Below are 21,157 nucleotides of genomic sequence, written 5' to 3'. Positions count from 1 at the left end.
ACTGGGAGCTCAGGGGAGCCCCTGGGCAGCGGCGGCAATGACAAGGACAACGTGGCGTGGTTGTCGTGGCCGGAGAACAACATCGGGAAGCTGGGGACCTGGGGTCGAGTCCCGGTGGCCTTGAGTACCAGCTTCGTCCACCTGGGTTTCTTCTTCTGATGAAAAAGGAGCCGAGATTGTTGGGAGCGGACCCCCTGCTGGGACGCTTGGCTTGCGAATTCACAGCAGCCCCCAGACCACCGGCTTCCCGCAGTCTAACACCTAAGACTCATCCACCCACTACTACCCAGTGACCCCGCTGTCTGTTGAGTCACGTGCCCAAGGTCACACTGCAGCACAAGATAGTGACAACCTAAGGTCTGGCTCCAAAGCACAGGAAAGCCCTACTGCCGACCTCGCCCGTGTTCCGGAAGCGGGAGGAACCGGGTGCCACCTCACCCTGTCACTGTCCCCTCTCCACCTTCCCGGGCCCCACTTTCTACGCCTCAGACACACAACCGAGCAGCCCGCCCCCCTCCTCCATTCACAGGTGGTCTCAGGCCCTCCAGGAGGGAGAACCAGGACGTGGGGCAGGGGGGAGGGGCGGGGGGCAGGGGCAGGGGACTAAAGGCAATTCAATCTCACGCCTACCGTGTGGAAACACTGCAAGACAGGCCAGGTGGACCTCATCCTATGCTGAGTATGTCAAGAAAAATGATGTTTTTTTTTAAAATTAATTCATTTATTTATTTAGGTGTGTGGGGGGGAGAGAGAGAGAGAGAGAGAAACATCAATGTGTGGTTGCTGGGGGCCGTGGCCTGCAACCCAGGCATGTACCCTGGCTGGGAATCGAACCTGGGACACTTTGGTTCGCAGCCCACGCTCAATCCACTGAGCTACACCAGCCAGGGTTTTTTTTTTTTTTTTAAATGTGGTAAAAGATACACTGTATCCTAGGTTTTAAACATTTTGGAGTGAAGATAAAAGAACACAGACAGAGTGACGGGTGGAAGAGGACTTTGAGAGAGTCCAGTTTCCCTTTCAGAAGTGAAATTCATCACGCAGAACATCAGACGGTGATGTTGCTGTAAATTAAAAAAAAAAAAGCTTCTTGACTGACTGTGAAAAGACTGGAAGCAGAGACACTGGAAGAGAGAGGAAAACAGAAAATGCCCCCCCCCCCCCCCCCCACCGGGCCTCTCTTTCTGGAACATTCTCCAGTGCAGTCCCCAGACAGCTGGGCATTCCAACAGCCTTTCAGGGGGACCCTCAAGCTGAGAACAATGTCTGTGATAACAGGGACACTTTTGCCTTTGGCTGTGTTGGCATTTGCGCTGATGGGCGTGAAAAAACGCAAGGGCGGGAGAGACCGCCGGGGCCCGGACCCCGAACAGCGCCAGGGCGGTCCCTGAGGCCGTCGCCACCTTGAACTTGCGGGGGCAATACCAGAACCCCGGTGAGGATGTCCTGTGTGGGGTGGTGACGATGTCCCCCGTGGAGTGGCGAGGGTGAACTTTTTCTGACTTAGTGAACACACACCTTTTTCATTTCGGGGTCATAAAGTGGACAGCGCACATAAGGCACTTCTGCTGCTGGAGGGGATCGTCAGTGACACTGTGACCGCACGTGGCGTCCGGTGGGCCCGAGACTTGTCCGGGCGACCCCGGGGTGAGCTGTATGAATGCCCAACCACTAGGCTGTCCACCCGAAACTGAGATAATATAGCGTGTCCACTGCCACTGGAAAGTAAAAAATGAGAAATAATGCTTTTATATTTAATATTTTAAAGTTGATATATAAAACAAATATTTATACCATCTTCAAAAAGTTGAGTTGTACCCTGGCTGGCGTAGCTCAGTGGATTGAGCGCGGGCTGCAAACCAAAGTGTCACAGGTTTGATTCCCAGTCAGGGCACATACATGCCTGGGTTGCAGGCCATGACCCCCAGCAACCGCACATTGATGTTTCTCTCTCTCTCTCTCTCTCTCTCCCTCCCTCCCTTCCCTCTCTAAAAATAAATAAGTAAAATCTTTAAAAGCTTTATATAAAAAAAGTTGAGTTGTAAGCCGAACTACCTACTTTATTCACGGACACCGTTTTTATGGAAAGAACAACTTGGCAACTTACGTTGATTCAGACTTGGGTACTTGACAGGGATTTCCTCAAAAGTACTAAATGCGATGGGGCTATCACTTCCAGGAAAATCTGGTGTTTTTTTGCTGATAAAATTGGAGCCTGTGAGTAAAAATTTGAATTTTTGGGAATTTGTATCTGCCCCTGTGAGCTTGACAGCTTCCCGGTGCTTTGCTGATGAAATCGGTGGTAATAGTAACTAGCGCAACTGCGTGGTGTTGTGCAGTGAAATGTGCCAACACGCTGAAGCAACATTTTCCATGTGACTAATGCACAATGTCACAGGATCCCACAGGGGTAGAGATGTATTCCAAGTGCAAGACAGGCCCGTGGGATTTACTGTCACCGTAGGAAAGTTTGTAGGTATGGTTTCATATTCCAAAGGCGACGAACCTTCAAGCAACTTGCCAGTGAGGGTGTCGTATAAAGCAATATCCACAGTTTATCTGAAAGTTACTACCTTCCCCTCCCTCTTCCAAGTTACGTATCTCTGTGAGGCCTAATTTTCTTCAAAATGCATCACAACATCTGAAGGCAGCAGTGGGAGAATCCAGGCCCCTTCTAAGAAGCCAGACATCAAAAAGATGGGGCACTTGTAAAATGCCGTTCTTGTCTTCTTATAAAAAGTTTTCTCATAAAAATGTTAATGGTGGTGGCTGGAATGGGAGTAAAAGAGAGAAAACTATACTTGAACAATGATTAAAAGAAAAAAGAAAAAGGAAAAAAAAAACCCCAAACCCGTTCATGTTATTTTAAAAATGAATCACTTTCAAGTGTGCGAATTTCTCACGTGGTAAACACTGCTGACCAGGCAGTGGTGTGCTGGTCAATGTTTAACCACCAGCCCCTGCAAGGGAGGGTGGGGGGAGGTGCCCCTCTCAGCTGTACCGTTTGCTGATTTCGAGGTGTAAACACTCCCATCACGGCCAAGTTCAAACTGCCAGCTCGGCCCTGAAGCAGCCTTGGAGAGCCCAGGGAGTGCCGTGAGAGTTCTGGGGCATCCTCACTCCTGCAGAGTGGGGAGGAGCCGTGAGGAGGAGTGTGAGGGTGCCCGTGTCCCAGGTCCACCACCCTCCTGTCTGCTTAAGGTGTGTTGGCCAGGTCAGGAGTCCAGGAGAGTCTCGGCCTCGATTGCCAAAGTCCTTGAACCTCAAAGCCTCATGCTCTTAAATGTAAACACCCCCGAATCTCATCTGTAGGTAGGTCTGCCACCTCCCCCTGCCCCGGCAGACAGAACCCAAATCTTCCCATTCCAAAGGCTTCTTAAAAGAACTTTCGGTGGTCAGGGACGCTTTGGGGGAATTCCTGGAGGGAGGGCGCACAGCTGGCCCCAGCCTGGTCACCCTTTACTTAGGTGGCTGTGTGCAAAATCGGTGACACAGAGACGTGACTCAGGGCTGACAGCCGCGGAGTGGGGTGGCCCTGGGCTCAGCGCCCTCCCTCCCCGCTCCGTGTGGGGGTGGGGACGAAGAATGACTCCGACGAGGAGGAGTTTATATAAACAAAATAGTTTTATTATTTGGGAAAGAAACAGCCACATCGCAAGACTTTCCTGCTTCAGGTCTGCCCGTCGCTGCGCTGGAGGTTGACAAAGGGACTTCAGTGTCCGTCACTCTTGGGTCAGGCGGCATGACGCTGCCAACTCGGTCAGGAAAAAAAAAGTTAAACATTGGCTCCGTGCGGCTCGACCCCAAACGAAGCGAGCGGCGGCTGAGATCCGTGTTGGCAGCAGCGTGTTCCCAGTCACACGTCTGTGGATGTCACCGACAGACAGACCGACATCCGAGCGGTCCACAGATGCCGGCCTGAGAGACGTCCTGTTCCGAGACACCGGGAACCGCCCCGCGTGGCTCTTCTGGAGGCAGCACTGCCCTCCTCAGCTCCTCTCTCTCTCGCCGAGCACGAGGGGTCGGCACAGGGACGGCTCCAGGTGTCCCCTCGCGCTGCTCAGGGCCACCTGTCTGACTTGCCAACCCTCGGGGGCCAGATGGTTCACGAAGGCCAGGAACACGCGCTGGCCAGGGGGCACCTTAGAATCAGCCGCACGTCTCCAAGGTGCTCGCTCGGAACATCTTCCTCCTGCGAACAGGTTTGATGCATCCTCTCCAGCCATGCTTGCTTACAAGAACAAACCTACGTCGCCGTGGCCGCCACGGAGAAAGGAGCGGCGTGGTGTCCAGACGGCCCAGGATGCGGACCGGATGGCGGGCTGCGTTCCTGCGGCGTCCCCTCCCCCCCCGACCTTCAGCCCCGCACGGCGGGTAACTCTGTGTGCAGCTGAGACACAAAACGGAGCGTTCTTACGTTTTCCTCCCAGTGCATTACTTTTACGGTAAAAATAGCTGCTACGTAAATCCCTCCTGCTCTCTGAAAAGGAGTCGCGTCTTTCCAACATTAGTTTTCTTAGTTTAATCCTCCAGCGTCATCTGGGGCTCGGGAGCGGGGCACAGGGTTGGCCGTGGCCGGTCGGGGAGGGGAGTTGTGGGGGAAACACAATGGGATCGGGAAATAAAACTCCGTGCGTCCACTGAGTTGAAGGCATGCGTAGAAATGGAGAACATATGGCATTTGTCAAGAAAAATACTGCTTTATAGCTTTTACATGACAATTAGAGGAGGAACCAGAGGCCAGGCGTGCCCCCAGATAATAACATTAAGTTTCTTATAAAAATTCCCAAATGTACAAAGTCCTTGCCAGATACAACCCGGGCAAAACAAAACAAAAAACACCAGGGATGAACCCTCTCAGACCTCCGTCCTGCAGGCCAAGTCAATGTATGTAATACACGTCTTGCACATCCTTAGCCCGCTGCGGCAGAGTCGACGTTTGCAAAACGCCGCCTGGGCTCTCGAAGAGTGGAATAAACATGGCATCCCTATTTCACATACAGTAATATAATTATTTTAAATTACAATATACAATATCTGTTAAATAGACCTGTTAGAGGATTCTGGTAACAATGAGAAGATTACAATCGTATATACAAACCCACTTCTGAAATGGCACTTTGCTTCCCGGCCCCTCCTGCCCTCTGAAATAGAGGCCGCTTTTGCTTCTGTGATTCCTGGTTGCCAAAGGCCAGAGAAAGTAAAAAAAAAAAAAAGGTGTGTGTCCACGACGTGTTTGCTCCTCGGAGAATGTCCGACAGCCTGGCCGGAGTGGCAGGGCCATGCAGCCCGCCCGGAGCTCGCCCCCGTGGGGGCCGCGGTCACGTGACTGCGTCATAAATAGCTTTCCCCACCCGCAGGCTTCAGAAGCGACACGCCGGGCTGCTCTGGGCGAAGAGCTGCGGTTTCCGACGAAGTTAAGGCCACTGCTTCTCGGCGACTTCCCTGGAGTGTTCCATCATCGGCCTGGCAGGGGCCCGGGGACAGTCGGTCAGGAGGCCCCCGTGGGCGGCCCCCCTGGGGCCTCAGTCCTCCGTGTCCGGCTGGACGCCCAGGATGGCGTGCAGCTCCTCGGGCGTGAAGCCCAGCAGGTTCTGCAGGTCGCACACGAAGCGGTACACGTAGCGTTTGCCCGACGTCTTGTGGATGATGTTCTTGTCGTAGTAATAGCGCAGACCTCGGCTCAGCTTCTCGTAGTTCATCTTGGGCTTGTTTTTCCTCTTTCCCCACCGGCGGGCCACCTGCAGAGGGCACGGGTGGAGGTAAGTTCAATTCCACGGGGCACGTAAGGACACGGGAATGACGTCCCCCCGATGACGACGCCACTGCGTGCTCCCAGGGGGAACCTGCCCACTAAAAGACCCCGAAGGTGCCACCCATTTTAGGATGGAAGGATGAGAGTGACAGGGCACTGTGTCCCTCGGCTGGTTCTTGGGGGACAGAGGGAGGGGCGGAGCACAGTGCGGTGCCCCACCCACAGCTCGCTCTGATACAGGACTCCAAGTCTCCTGCTCAAGAAAACCGCCCGGAAGCCGAGGGTTCCGAACGGGGGCCGGGGGAGGGGGGTGTTCTGCGACTAGGGAGGAGCTGCGTCCCCTCCCTCTACCTCCTGGGTTCTGAGTCCCACACTCGGACAACTGCCGAGTGGGGTTCTGAGCCATGGGACATGACCCCACCCTCAGTGCTTCTGTCTCCCAGGGGACAGGAGGTGACAGACTGCACCGGACCAGTCAGAGACCCAGAGCTTCTCTAATGCTGTCCCGATGGGCGGCTCTGGACCTGCCCTTGGCTTTCTCCTCCAGACTGGACTGGGAGGCTCGGCCGAGCTCAGCTGAGGGACACAGCAAAGCCCAGCAGGGTGCATACGTTGGGGTACAAGGCTCGCTTCCCCCGACAGAAGGAAGCAAGTTTCCTAAAGGTGTTTTTCACATGGCCAAGAGAGAGCCTCAGTTTACTGCTTGCACCCTTTTATTCAATGACGAGGCAAGACGGCGAACTCTGGCTGACACGGGCGCACCTGCCCAGAGACACGGCACACCTGTCCACAGGGCCAGGGCCGCACTCAGGTTCCCCCGCCCCCGCCAGGAGAGCTCCCCTTTCTCCCAGGGAACTCAATTTGCGAACCCAAAGGGATGAAAATAGGGTGGAAAGTCCTAAGGCCTCCCGGGCTCCGGCCATACCTCATCGGGGTCAGCGAGCTTAAACTCCCATCCGTCGCCGGTCCAGCTGATAAACGACTGGCAGGACTTGTCGGAGAGTAACTCCAGGAGAAACTGCCACAGCTGGATGGGCCCGCTTCCTGCAGAGAGGGCCGGGTTACAGGCTTTTATAGACTCGGAACACGGCAAGGCTTCGGCCGCCCTAGTGAAACCAGCAGGCTGAGGGACTCGCACCCCCTTCCCGGGTGCCGGTGGGAAGGGCCACCCAGGTGCTGGTGACAGTCCTGGAGGCTGGCGCGGTGAGGCTGGACACCAAACGGGGGTCTTCGTCCATGCCTCCTGCTCCCAGAAAAGAGGTCAGTGGGCCCCTGAACGCTGGGCTTAGTTTATCTGGGAAAAGACTCCAGACTACCGACACTCGGCCTCAAGATTCGTCACGCCGCGTCACTGTCCCTTCTGTGCAGTGCGTGTTTCTACAGACGCTGGGTCAGGACGGGCGGTTGAGGGCGGGGCACTGAACCATACAAGGAGGCGCGTTACTCGTGGAATCCTGCGCTGTGGCTTTCTGCCCACGTGACGGTGGCTAAAGGGCTTCATCCAGGACTCGGATGTGTCCAGAGCCGCCTGGGCATCTGGAGCGGCACCCACAGCCTCACCACCTGTGTGCTGGGGCCTGTGCTCGGCAAAGTGCCCTTAATGGGCCCTTTCCTCATTAGTATTGAGAACCAGCGCCTTGTGAAGAAGCACCTTCCAAATACGAGGTATAAGACACAGCTCCGAGGCCAGGTGCCGCCCCAGATCACACGCCCATCCAAGACCTGTCCCCTAAGACACAGAGGCCGCCGGCTGAGAGGCTGGGCTGGGAGGCTCCAGGAGTTCTGGAACCAGACAGAACTGGTTGCCTGTGTCACCAGACAGCTGTGTCACCTGAGCGCATTTCCCCATCTGTAAAGTGGGTCAGCGCCCCGCCCACGGTGGGCTGTCCTACCGATCACATGTCTGGCTGCCCACACGGAGCAGGCAGGTAACGAACAATGAAATGAAAACCCCCAACCCCACGGCTGTTTATTTTCCTGTCTGGCCCTGACCCCCGGGAGAGAAATCTACGACACTTCTCACTCACGCCTTGGGTATTTTTAACACGTTTCCACGGCGGTTTCTTTCACAGGGCAGGAAGAAATGGATGAGGCCTGCCCGTTCTTATTTTAACCTGTGAGATTCTTGTGAGGAGGTATTTCTTACAGCCCCAGCGGCTCTCTATATAGTCAACATAGCTCATTTAAGGACATATGAAGCAATTGGGAAAAAAAATCTCTATTTTCGCTCAAGTGCTGGAAATATTTGTTTCCAAAAACAGCTTTGGTATTTGACCCTTGCCTAGAATAGCTCTTACCCAAACCTTACAAACAAGATGGGTTTTAGGAGCAAGGAAAGGTGAACAGTCCCGTGTTCTTTGAGGCCGGCTGGCTGCCCCTCCCCGAGCTGGTTTACATTCTTTGACATTCCCGGGGAGGGTGAGTCAGCGCTCAAGCCTCCTCTGGCCCCAGTCCCCTCCTCTCGGGACGGCTGAGTGCATCCCAGGTGGCCGGAGCAGCCGTGGCCTCCAACCGCACCGCTGGGCTGAGCACACAGCATTCCCGTAAGGCTGGCCTTCTTGGGGTTCAGACACAGCTTGTCTAGAGTCGGGATTATACCCCCCGGAACCCATGCACGGGGGTGCAGAGCCAATGAGCTCCGACCAGGAACACCCTCGCTAAACATGGCCGTGCTGGGCGGGGCAGGGCATGGGGCGGGGACGGACTCCCGGCGCGGCACACTCCCTCACCTGTGAAGCCGGCCAGCACGGCCGCAGGTATGACTGGTTTGCCCTGCTCCACCGGGTCGCTCCTCTCCTGGATGTAATCCTTGAAAGACATGGTCGGCTTGCTGAGGCCCAGGGCCTGGCTGCACTCATCCTCGCAGCTCTCGAAGGACGGCACCCGCTGCTCCAGCAGCGACGACTGGCTGTTCCAGGACTGCAGCAGCGAGTCCGAGCTCTCGAAGCTGCTGTCCCTGCCGTTCTCGGGGGCGTCCGGGTCTCCGGCCTTCCCTGGCGGGGACAAGCAGGCACACACTCAACCACGCACCCAGCCGCACTGCTGACGGGGCACTGGGCTCTCTCCGCCCCAACGGCGGCATCGCTACCAACCACCCCCGCTCCACGACCTTCCCTGCTGGTGCAGAATCGTTCAGACGCCCTAATGCTCTTAAACCAAGGGGCTTGCTCCTTAGAAGTATGCAGTACAACCACATCTCCCACCAACAATCGAATCCATCCATTGAGCGTAGCCTCATCGGATGGAATCCGATACAGCAGCAACAAAGGAGTAGCGTGACCCCACTTAAAACCTGGAAAAATGATGCCGATCATTCCGCTTGGGGCGGGGAGGATACTGACAATGGGGAACGGGCAGGAGGGAGCCTTCTGAGATGCCGCAACCCCATCTGCACCGGGGTGGTTGCTATACAAGGTGTGTGTTTGTAAAAACCCCAGCAGCTGCATCCCCGGGAGCTTGCGCGCCTTGCGCGCACACATGTCCGCAAAAAGAAATGTTAGATTCCTACGCTGTCCCCCAAATATCCCATGGGGCGGAGGGATCTGTCCAGGACAGCGGGCGCTCCCTGCGTCTGGTTTACCCAATGCCCTCCCGCCCCACAGCCTGAAACACGTCGGGGACACGCCTGCTGAGTGAGTCAGCCGTCTGTGGCAGTGACCCATGTCCCTGAGAAGGACGCGTGTCCTTGGCTTCCTCCAATGGCTGAACATGGGACGGTGGGTGGAGGAGCCCATGTCCCCGTCTGACTGTGGCTCCCGGGTTCGGACCCAGGGCCCGCTGAATGGAGGGATCAGCGGGCAGCCCCTTCTTACCGGCGCCGTTGGGGATCAGGCTCAAGCCGCCACCCGCGAAGTCTTGACTGACGGGGCAGTAGCTGACGCTGACGGCGCTGAGCCGCGACTTGGGGAACATCTGAAACTCCTGCTCGGCACCGAGGCCGCCGGGCGCCGCCGCGGAGGGACACAGGTTGTCCAGGAGCCCGCCTTTGGGGAAACTCGGCGTCTGCATCCCATACGGCGTCTGCTCCACGCCAAACCCTGGAACAGAGCCATGTGACCGCGCAGCCATTAGGTGGCCGTACGGGACGACCAGGACCCTCTACACCTCTCATCTAATGGAATGCAAGCCGTTCGTTCTACAGGACCCCCGGCCTTCGCCAGCCCTCGGTGAACACGTGGGCTTTGATGGGTGGGTTTTGCACAGAGTCCTCCTTTTTCAAACCATTCATCCTCCCAGCCTCACACGCCCTTTTCCAAAGCGCCCGCTGCCTCGGGCCCAGGGTGCCGAGCCCCCGGAGTTCACGCTGCTACGTTTCTCGCTCACCAAGTGCTCTCCCGCTTCCCTCGGAATGACAGGGGTCACTGGCGCTTTTAGCCTCCAGTGCCACTGAGGCTCAGACAAAGTGATATGCCCCTGTACGTGACTCCCAAGTGGCATCTCCAGCCCCCTGTCCCCCGTAACCTATGCTCTTCACCATGTCAGCGACCAGAGGGCAGACCTGAAGTCCATGACCCCTTTTTCAACCCCAAAGGTCAGAGCACACGTGATCTTGCTGACCACCCATGGCCCGCGCCAGCCACCTCTCACCCCTTATACTAGACTCACCCCAGCCATCAGCTCACTACATCCTGCCCCTCCCTCTGGGCGTGGCCTGGACCGGCATCGGCCATGAGGCAATGGTCAAGTTTCTAGCAGCCCCGTTTAAGGTGTAAAAAGAAACGGGAAACTTGAACATTTTACGTGACCTAAGATATCAGTGATCATTTCAGCAGGTAATCATAGTAATTTTCAAATTAGGAAGGAGCTATTTTCCATTCTTCGTCTCGTACTGAGGCTTCTGGATCTGGGGTGCACGATGCTCTTAGCACACACCTCAGTGCGGACCAGCCACGTTGCACGCCCCAGTAGCTCCACAGCCACTCGAGGCCACCACACGGGTCAGCGCAGGCCTAGGCAGTGCCTTCGGGCCGCCCGTGAACTAGCAGGACGACTTAACACCAAGATCTTAGGGGCGGGGCGCAGACTGACCTAGTGAATTGCTGTTGATCCAGTGAGGGACGGAGTTGAGGTGGGAATCCTCTTCATACTGCTCTTCTGCCTTCTCCTGGTTTTCTAAGGAACGGGAGAGAGGGCGGTGGCAGATCAGGAGCAGAACAACACACGGAAAGACAGCGACCTTCCGAAGTCCTGCGTGTGGTTAGGTCAGAACGACTCCACGCGGTCAGTGGTGCACGTTTGATCCGACAGTGTCCCAGGCCGTCCCGTCCACTAGAACACCTGAGACAGCCACGCGTTTTCGACAAGAAGAGGAAGTTTTCCAACATGAACGCCGTCACAGGCGAAGTTAAGTTTTCTACTGCGTTGTCTGAAAGACCTTGTGCCAGCGAAGAGTGGCATGCTGGTGGAGTGTCACCTGCCCCAGGTGGGGGCTGGGGACAGCTGGTGAGTTGGGCAGACTCCCTTCCCGCCTCCTTCTGAAAGATGCCTGTCCCCCTCCCCCGCCCCCAAGGGTGCAGTGAGCGCTACACAAAAAGTGGGCCACAGGGGGACGCCTGTGCCCAGGAACTTGGAAAGGGGAAAAGTGTGTGGCTGTGTGTACGTCGGCCCCCTACAAACACAGGGAGCCACACACCCACCCACACACCCACACACCCAGTCCCAGACTCACACCCGAGGAATGGTAAACCGGCCCAACTTGCTACACACAGATGTCCCCAGAGCTCTGTCGGGTCAGACTTGTCCCAGTTCAAGGAGCATTTGGGGGTCTTTAAAAATACGTTTCCCTGGCCCTCCGGAGCCATAACTAGAAAGAGCTGGCGGTTGACCCTGAGGTGGCTTTCAAATTCTGAGTGGACAGATGTTGAAACTCAGTGCCCACCGAGATTACGCCTGTTTGTCTGAACTCTACAAAGGGCTCGTTTTCTTCAAGTTTGCACTTACGTGATCCCTCGCTACAATTTTTTTTTTCTTTTTTAACTCTGTCTTTTTTAACAATGATCTCCATGCTCTTATAAGGTCTGATTCGAGACTTTCTCTCTACATGATAAGAGTTCTTTGTTCGGTGGCCAGTTTTTGTGTAATATATCAGTGTGGAAAAACCTATCAGTTTATTTAAAAACCTAAAACCAAAAAAAAATATGTATTTGTTGGACTCCATTTGGACTTGGGAAAATCTACTGTAGAATTCACGGAGTTTGTCTGAATAGAGGCTCCCTCCTGCTGAAGCTGGCTCATTTCTTCTGGTTCTGGAAGGGGAGCCTCGCACCAGGGGGACTCTTTGAGGGCCCCCGGATCTAAGCCACCACGCCGTCCCCTCTGATGAATGCCATCCGGCAACAACGGACAAGTCAGCGACGGAGACGATCGCCTCGAGGCGGCACTCGGGGCCGCACGTGCGCCCTGAGGTGGGTCCAGACCTACCGCCGCACGCCTGACCCTCGCCCGTGGCACTTGCAGGCCCCTTCCATCACTTGAACCTCTCACCCCACGGCTGTATGCCCTCCCCTCCCGTGGCTGGTACCTTTGATCATCTGCTCCAGGTGCTCCCACAGAATGTCGCCCACGAAGTCCGGTGCCAGCTCCAGGAAACGCTCCTTGCCCAGGTTACACAGCACCTGGCCGTTCATGCCGAACCTCTGCAGGTTGACGTTCACCAGGCTGAACTCGTTGGTCGCCCAGAGCAGCCACTGGCAGACCTGCTGCTCCGTCCACAGCCAGGGGTCTGCGGGGAGGGGAGGGGAGGGAAGACAGAGCACGGGAGGGGTAAATGGAAGGAGGCAGTAAAGCCACAGGAGTCACTGCTGATTTACCCACCGAGCCCACTTGTGCACCAGAGGCCAAGGGCACGAGCGTCTGAGACCCCCAGGTACACTCTGACATGGGACCACCAGTCCTAGCCGAAGCCCTGGGCGGACTGGGTTGAAACCAACACTGGCTCAGGTGAACCCCATCTCTGCCACTCTTGGCGAGATGCATTATACAAAAGCTCAAAAAAAAAAACCCCATCTCAAGGAACGGTGGTCAGGTCTGCCCGCCCAGCACAGAGCAGACTCTGGAAAGCAGCCCCGGGAAGAGGCACTTACTCTTGGGGATGCCCAGCCGGCGCTGCTCCTTCTTGAAGCCGCTGAAGGTGGCTTTCAAGGCCTGACTCATCACAGCCTTGCTGCAGGGGGTGAGCAGGGGCAACTCACAGCTGGCCGCATCTGGAAAGAAACCCCGGGGTGACGTTAGGGTCCCACAGCGGGCCGTGTCGCAGGGAGAAATCCTACTCTTCAGAAAAGAACAGCTCTGACCTCCAACCCTGACATCATTCCGTAAAGGGCTATGAATATCGACAGAATATTTTTGGATGAAAATTGAAAAAAAAACACTATCAGACATCTCCTAACAACACTGATTAAAAACAATCTACCGTGTTATGCCCAGGGAACATGTGTAGTGGAGGCTATTTGAAAGTTTTAGACAATGAGAGAAAATGCAGGATTTTTGGCCCAAAGGCTTGGGGGATTGTAAATACATCACTTGGAAGCCAACTCCATTACGCTAAGCAGCAGGCAGAGACTCGGGGCCCGGTGCAAACACACAGGCCTCCGTGCCCATGAGCTTGGCGCGCTTCCAACTCGTATTGAGAAACAGTCTTCTCTGGACTCCCTCTGCAATTTCAGGAATGATAAATGACTGTCGCACGATGGCACGCTGACGCAAGCACATGTGTTTTAATTAATTTTCTGGACTCTATTTTCCAGCACCTACTTCATAGGACAAAGTCATCTCTGGAATGTCTCCAACTAATAACTCTCCCGTAGTAACTGCAGAGGCGTTCCTCGACGTGCCAGCCCCTTCCGAAGGGTAAACATGGCACGGGGAACTACACTACAGAAGTAAAAACAGATGGGTGAAGATTAGCGGGCGTGATCGGCTGCCCCCAGCCTCCAGGGGATGATCTGTGAACCCAGGAGAAAAAAGTTGGGGTGCATTTTAACGTGCCCCCTCTGTGCTCTGCTGAGTGACCCTGGGTGCTGAGGGCTGGAGACACCCCGATGGAGACCTCAGGGTCCTCCGCAGGGTTGCCCGCAGCAGGACACCAGCCCTCCCTGGGGCGCGTCTGGCAGGGGAGATGTCGGAATCCCCACACGTACGGGAGAGGAAAACGGTCTTGTCCCAGGGCCTCCCTCTGGCTTTTTACACCGAAGACCCAAGACACCGCCACTCCTGGCTCCTCAACTGTCATCTCTTTACTAAGGGAGCTGCTCTGGGCAATCACGCACGACACGCCCACCCGGGCAGCAGGGTTACCGTGAGAGATGGAGTCCAAGCCCGTGGGCACCTCTTGGAGCGCTTGCTTCTCGTTCAGGGAAGGGAAGATGGCAAACAGGGACCCGTCCAGGGTGTCAAAGGCTGGCTGGCGCTGCAAAAACAGGTGGAAAGAACATATAATATTTACCTACTTAATGAGCTGTTTTCAAAGGGGTCCTGGGGCAAGCTGACCGATGCACCCTGACCACATGGGCCACGGTAAAGCCTCGCCTGGAAGGGACCGGCAGGACTCAAGCGGCTTTCTAGGACGGCCCATGGGGTCAAAAGGAGTCCTCGTCACTCCAGGGCACCGAATCACCCTTGCAAAGCCGGGACAACCGGGAGTTCATTTCCAATGGCCTCCTCCGCTTAAATGAATAAAGTAGGTAAACAATCCTAAAAACACCAGAATCCCAGAGCAGTGCTGGGACGGGACTCGGAGCCCAGCTGGTCCGAGCACCTGGCCCTTCTGTGGCATCATGGGAGAGGAATCCAGTCAGGCCGCGGGCAGGAGAAAAACGACCTTTTGCAAAGCCGTCTCAGGTCACCGTGTTTAACACGAAAGGCCGATGGCTGAACGAAAACCGAGAATCACACGATGACATAAAAGAGCTGCGGATGCGCTTCTTTTGAAATGTTCACAATGAAACACTTTCACTGAAAGCAGGTGTTTCCCCCATCCTCTCCAGTGGTTCAGAAGACAGTAAAACAGGTGAGAAAGTTCCTTAAGGTGCATTTTTACAAAAGCAAAGCATGTTAAAAAGAACCTCCCTTCCCCCGCCCCACAACCACCTGTGGGTGAAGGATTATTTCCAAAGGACACAGACTGTCGAGTGAGAACCATCTACCGATCAGGGGAAGGGAGGGCAGGGGGTGCCCAGAGACGAAACCCCACGCGGGGTGCCGCTCTCATCCCAGCGTTTGTCAACAAAACAGCCTTTAGTGTGGGACTCGCTCCCGAGTGACAGAGGAGGCCCTGAGTCACCACTGCCCGGCTCGTTAAGGAAAAAAAAAATGTGAAGAAAGATTACACTTTTCCAACATAAGCTGGAAATCCCAGGTCCTGTGTAATCCAATGACACGTGCTGAGTCATCCCAAAGAGAATGGGTCACACATTTACAAACACAATGGGTCCGTGTGCTTTCGTTTTAGAAATGCAGAAGGAGGGGTCACAGATTACACAAGAGGGCTGGCACGGGCCCAGATGCTCCGGACGATGAGTCCCAGGACCCGCCCGGCCCTCTAGGACCCATGGCGTCGAGGGAAAAACCAAACAGGCATGTTCGAAATGCTCATCTAGATTATATAAACGGATCCATCACGTTGGGCTAACTCGGGGGGAAAAAGACCCACTCGACCTTTCACCTTCCCACTAGCACTGCCCAAGTGACTAAGAAACGTCTTTCCTTCACTGACCGTAAATTCTTCTTTTTTAAAAATCAGGAAGTCAAAAGACAATACCCACTCGTGCTGGGTATTTCAACACACCAATTCCAGGGACCGCTCTCCCCCCCACATCCAGAAATCGCACGGACAACACCAACTCATCTTTTAATTTGCGGGAGGATTTTTCTGCCTAGGGGTGTGGTTTCAAAGTTGGTACCATCATAGCCCGTCCAGTTCCCACTGCGCTGAAAATGCCTGACAAGAAAGCGCCCTAACCTGAAGCTGGACGACCTACAGAATCCTCCAGAAAGGCCTGAGCCCATTTTTTTGGGGGGGGGTCTTTGGGTCCCAGCAGACCAATAACCTCACAGTGATCTCCAGAGTAAAACAGAGCATGCCAGAGGCACCTATTTATACCAAACCTGGAGCTCGGAGGAGGCCCACCGAAAACCACTGCTTCTGAGATGCGTTGACAACACGCAGCTAAAAACAAGGAGAAGGCAGGCGGGGAATCACCGGTTGGCGTCGCTGCGGCACGCTCCCACGGAGAATTAAGACAGAAGCCCCATGAGCTGCGTGTGCAGCAGAAGGGCCTTTCATCTCTCCTCTGTTTGCTGGCTCCCACGCACACAGCTGCCCCGCGGGCTCGGCCACGTCAGCCGGGAGCAGCGGCGAGGCCTGCCCGCCTGCCCTAGGCAGTTCCATTGCACTTCTGAAACAGCCTTCCTGCGGTCCGAGGGAACTCCTGCTCTGGCCGACTGAGAACCACAGGCCTTTTTACCTAGTAGGGCTCTCAGAAGCAAATGACCAAGGCCTCAACTCGTACAGGTTAAATGGGTTTGTATCCTGGAGGACAAACAGTATCCGTATCAGGACGCCCATTTTACAGACCAGGAAACTGAGGACCACAGAGAGAAGCCAACAGCTCAGAGCCACACAGCCAGGGAATTGAAAACTGGGGCTAGAACCCGCTGTCTGGGGCCCAGCCCAGCCAGTTTTGTTCCGTTTTGTTTTCTGCCGAGAGACCAAGCTATCTAAATTGTATAAAAGAACTTTTCACTGGGACTTCACTCACCTTGAGGGTCCCTCTGTAGCTGTTAGACACAGGGGCCACCTGGTCCATGTTCTTGATTCCAAAATCATTCATCTTGAAGACAAAAAAAAAGGAAGAGGAAAATGAAGAGTCAGAGGCAACAAGTCAAGTATTACATTTCTAAGGCGTCTTCAGGGGTTGCCCGGCTACACGGGCACTGACTTCTGGGGAGTCTGTCAGGTTCTACCCATTAATGGTCATTCAGAACCAAATGCCAGGAATTCTTATTTAAAAGCCCTTCTCACAAAGGCTCTGCAATTGAAGTAGTTAAGTAATAATACGCTAATTCCCACTGAATGCCACTTAGATCAAATCGCTTTCTGTGGCTGCTCAGAGCCTCCCTAAGGCAGCCTGTGGGCTTCTGGGACAGGAGGGGGGAGGGCCTGGGGAGGTGCCACCTCCTGTCTGCCAGGGGGCAGTGGCTCCGCCCAGGAGCCTCAGGGGCACCGAAGAGGGCCCACCCCAGGCAGCTCCGGATAGGTCCAGATCCAGGGAAGCAGGCACAGGAGCCTCGAGGTGCTCCCCACTCCACATTGGAGGGGCCCCCAGCCCAGGAAGATCAGAGCCAGGACCCTTGCTTCCGACCAAACCCTCTTCCTCGTCCCGTGTGAAGCACATAAGCTCCAAACACGGCTGCTTTGTGTCACCCAGCTGTGCATTTCCTCAAGAGGCCACTCCAACCCCAGGTCTGCCTGGCTCGCCCTGATAGCATCTGGGCTCCCACGGGACCTGTGACCTGCACTGCCCAACCGGTGGCCACCAGCTGCGTGTGTGGCTGCTGGGCACCTGGCACATGGCCAGGATGCGGGTAACACACACACACGTGATTTCAAAGATCTCGCGGAAAAAAGTAAAAAAATCTCAGTAATAACATTATAGTCACTGCATGTTTGCATAACATTTTGGATATATTTGGTGAATGGAAATACGCTGAAATGAAGCTCACCTACTTTATATATTTAACGTGGCTATCAGAAAACTTATAGTTACATATGTGGCTTGCAGTTGGGCCAGGCTGCAACAGACCAAGAACTGATCTGGGGCCTTAAAACATAATTGTTCTGCCAGGTAAATGACATATTAGTAAGTGAGACAGGTACGTAGATAAGGCCACCAGCGTTAGATAAAAGACCAGACAAACTAGAACTCATTTTCAAATGACCTGGGTGAGTTCCTGGCCACGGAACTGAAGGCCCACAAGGCAACTTGATGGGGCCGGCTAACTGTCCCCCCATCTCCCCTGGGTGCTCCCACCTGTTACAACTAAGACCTTCGGGTAATTAACATGCTGTGCAATTGGCAGCGCTCACTGGAGGTGGCCAATGGCATATTTTGCTGTAACGAATTGGGCTTCTTGGTGCTTTCTTGATTTTTCTTCATGATCAATCTGTGGCTGAACCAAACTCCCCAAACAACTCAGCACGTGCGTGCACATGCACACACGCACAGACACATGCACACACTCACAAGCACCTACACGCTGCTCCCCCCCCCCCGAAAGGCGGGGGGGGGGGTGAGTGTCTGTCTCAGGGGAGGCCAGAGATGCTGCGCAGGGCTGTTAAAACCCTCGGAGTGCAGGTAACTGCCCTGGTGGCCAGGGGGGCTGGAGAGCGCCGGGGTGCAGTTATAGAGCTACTCGGGGAGGGCAGGGGAGGTCCCGGGCTTGTCGTGGACCAAAAGTGGTCACTTTTGCTCAGAATCTCCACTTTGTGGGCCACTCGCCCTCAAGAATCAACATTCACTACTGGTGCTGGCTGCTATGACCGATTCCTCCTCCTTAAGGGCTGAGTCTGCGCTGGGGACCGTCCCTCCTTCCCACCTCACTGAATCTCCCAGACATCCCTGAGAAGTCGGCGTGCCCGGGTGAGGCCCAGAGACCTCCGGGAACCTGTCCAGGGTCACACAGCTACGACCAGGGCTTTCAAGGGGCACAGTGCAGATCACACGGCCGTCCAGGGTGGCTCAGACCCGAGCACCCCTGTGTGCCGGGACAACCTGGTGGGCCTGGGTCTCGTCCCGCCGCACCCCACAGACCCCAGACAGCACGCAGATACCAGACCGGACCCCTGCGGGCTACGCGTCAGGGTGTGAAAGGCTCCCTTAGCTTAGAGCTTTCTGGCGTGCATCTGAATGGACCAAGTCCTGTTAACCTGTGGATTACATACACAAGCCTCAAACCGAAGACCAAAATGCAGAGCCCAACTCCTTTTCCACGTCTGGTTTGCAGAAGCTGGGTGACTCGGGAAACGGACAATACTGTCCCACCTTCACAGAGAGCGAGAACGGACACGGCAGGTGATAGAACAGCTTCCGGGGGGGGGGGGGGGGGGGGGGGCCGGAGGGGGTTTGTGTACAAATACTTGGGAGAAAAGGCAGCCTACCCCGCCCACATAAACAGTGGTAATTACTCACTACAGAACAGAACTCTTCTGCGGCCCAGCTTTTAACTCGTTTTGTAAGAACCACACAGAACCAAAGTGGTTTCAGGCAGACACAGGACTGACCGAATTGGAGCTCATTCACTTATTGCACTCAACATGGCTCCTGAAGGTGGCCGACAGGCCACGTTTCTCCATGTAAATCAGTTTTAAATTTGGGTCCTTTTGGATTGCTGCTTGTGAACACATTTTTTTTTTTAAATAGAAAAAAAAAGGAAAATGGCAGAAATCTAAGTGCTGAGGATGGTTAAACTTTTACACAGAACTTGCCTGACAGCCACGGCCTTCGTGGAACAAATGATCACTTATGTGAGATCAGGCCACAGGCTTGTATGTAGGGAAATTGGAAAAAAGAAAAAAAAGAAAAAGTTGAAACCAACAGGTACCCCCAACCGCCCAATATACTTTTCAAAGGTTGGTGTGCTTTTTCCCCCCTTGAAAGTTACCACGTTAGCGAGAGGAATGACTAATCCCAACAATGAGTGTCTGATATTTCCCTGCAGAACTGCCGGTGCTAACATTTACTGTACCATGATATTACTCAGAATTTTAATAAACCTTAACTTGGAGATTTATCTCCCTGATGGGTGGTGGTGTGGGCAGGCAGATGGCGCACAGGCGCTGCCATTGTCCGGAACAAACATAGTCTCTCAGTGGTGAATTAAAATAAATTACCCTTATCTCCACGGGGGACTGCTCACTTCTTTACTTTCTAAGTAAGTAGCACGTCAACTACTATTTTTAGCTACCTTAAATTGAATACAGGCCAATATAAAAAGTCGCCTGTGCTTTAAAAAAAAAAAAAAACACCTCAATGCACAAATGCTCACTGATATCCCTTCATTAAAAATGCTTAAAGAACGAGAAAATAAAAGCAGCCCTTCGCACCCCCCTCCCCATTTCCGATAGGCTCCCGCTGCTCGACTTGCAGGGCCCAAGGGCCCTGCCTGATCCACTCCTGGGCGCCCGGCAGGGGTCTCGTCCTAGAGGCAGGACGCGCGGCCCGCCCCGGGCGGGCCCTGGACGTGGCCGAGCAGGTGACCAGGGGCCCAACGTTTTCGGGGAGCCGCAGTCTCCCAGGTATTTGAGGTGGTAGGCGCCCCAGGTCCTCCCTGGCCCGGCGCGCTGCGGTAAGTCACCCGCAAACCCGGGCGCCCTGGAGCCCCCTCCGACAATCTTTCCTGCGTACTCCCTGCCCCTTCGCGAAATCAGGTTCCCCGGGGTGCCCAAAGGCAGGAACCTCCACCAGGGCCTCGACATTCTTTTTAGAAACAATAACAAGCGAAACAAACCGGCGCGCACGCCCGCCCCAGCCGGCTCGGCGACCCTGGGGGCCGCGGCCCAAGTTCGCCTCCCGCTCCGCACGTCACGACCGGGTCCGTCACCAGCCCTACCCTGGGCCCCACGTCCGGACCGTCCTCAAAGCCACCGGGCCACCCGCAACACGAGCCCGGAGAGGCACGGAACCCAGACGCGCGACCCCCGAATCCTAGGAGTAGCCACCACCCAGCTTGGATCCCGGCGTACGGACCTCGGCGCTACTCAGGTCCCCAGCCCGGCTTCTAGGTCCCCGGGGAGAGGAGCGGGCGCCGGAGGGCGCTGTGTACGGACCCCCCAGCCCGCGCCGGGCCGGACCGCCCACCCAGGACCCAGCTCTTACCGCGCCGCTTCTGGCAGGGCCGGCGCGCGGTCGGGCGGCAGCTGCTCGGGCCCGGGCTTCTCGGTGCGATCGCGGCTGGGCCGGGGCCGAGGCGCGGGTGGGGCGCTCCGGGAGGCCGGGGCGAGGGCAGGCGGGCGGTCAGGCGGGCGGGCAGTCGAGCAGGCGAACGGGAGGCTCCGAGCGCTCGGGGTTGCGGCTGCCCTGCGCTCCGCACCGCCGCTGGAGGAAGTAACCCGCCCAGTCCCTTCGCAGCGAGCTCTTCTGGATCGGTGAGAGGGGGGCGGAGGGAGGGGAGACTACAGGGTCGGGAGGAGGGGCATCTAGAGGGGAGGGGAGAGAGAAGGGGAGGGCAGAAGGATGGGGGGAGGAGAGGAGGCGAGGGTGGGGAGGAAGAGGAGGGAGGGCAACGGGGGTGGGGTAGGGGCGGAGCCGGCTTTTTCCGGCCCGGACCTCGCTGCGCCCCACGGCCGCCGGCCTCCGTCACTCCCTCGCGTGCGCCCGGGAGCTCAGGCGGAGAGTCTCCCCAAGT

The 21,157-nt window shown here is 55.7% G+C and overlaps 1 protein-coding gene across 1 annotated transcript; it reads right to left on the bottom strand.

Moving 5' to 3' along the window:
* Window positions 1-4,424: 4,424 nt before the first annotated feature.
* On the bottom strand, window positions 4,425-20,903 carry ETS2 (ETS proto-oncogene 2, transcription factor). Its single transcript, XM_028504522.2, has 10 exons — window positions 20,629-20,903; window positions 16,513-16,584; window positions 14,051-14,162; window positions 12,838-12,957; window positions 12,276-12,476; window positions 10,784-10,867; window positions 9,568-9,792; window positions 8,485-8,748; window positions 6,681-6,799; window positions 4,425-5,741 (listed from the first exon to the last, which is right to left on the bottom strand). The coding sequence occupies exons 2-10, from the start codon at window positions 16,582-16,584 to the stop codon at window positions 5,526-5,528; spliced, it is 1,413 nt and encodes a 470-aa protein (XP_028360323.1). The 5' UTR covers window positions 20,629-20,903; the 3' UTR covers window positions 4,425-5,525.
* Window positions 20,904-21,157: the final 254 nt, after the last annotated feature.

Source organism: Phyllostomus discolor, chromosome 2 (genome assembly GCF_004126475.2).
Source record: "Phyllostomus discolor isolate MPI-MPIP mPhyDis1 chromosome 2, mPhyDis1.pri.v3, whole genome shotgun sequence".
NCBI classification, from domain to species: domain Eukaryota; kingdom Metazoa; phylum Chordata; class Mammalia; order Chiroptera; family Phyllostomidae; genus Phyllostomus; species Phyllostomus discolor.
Note: the sequence above shows the minus strand (reverse complement) of the source record. Positions and strands in the feature narration are given on the sequence as shown.

What these genes read in the sequence shown, in the direction of transcription:
- ETS2 (XM_028504522.2), bottom strand. Translation starts at nt 16,584, where the DNA reads ATGAATGATTTTGGAATCAAGAACATGGACCAGGTGGCCCCTGTGTCT. An exon ending in CCTGGAGCAGATGATCAAAG is followed by an intron (nt 10,868 to 12,275) that starts GTACCAGCCACG and finishes CCCGTTCCTTAG; the next exon opens with AAAACCAGGAGAAGGCAGAA. An exon ending in CCTGATCCCCAACGGCGCCG is followed by an intron (nt 8,749 to 9,567) that starts GTAAGAAGGGGC and finishes TGTCCCCGCCAG; the next exon opens with GGAAGGCCGGAGACCCGGAC.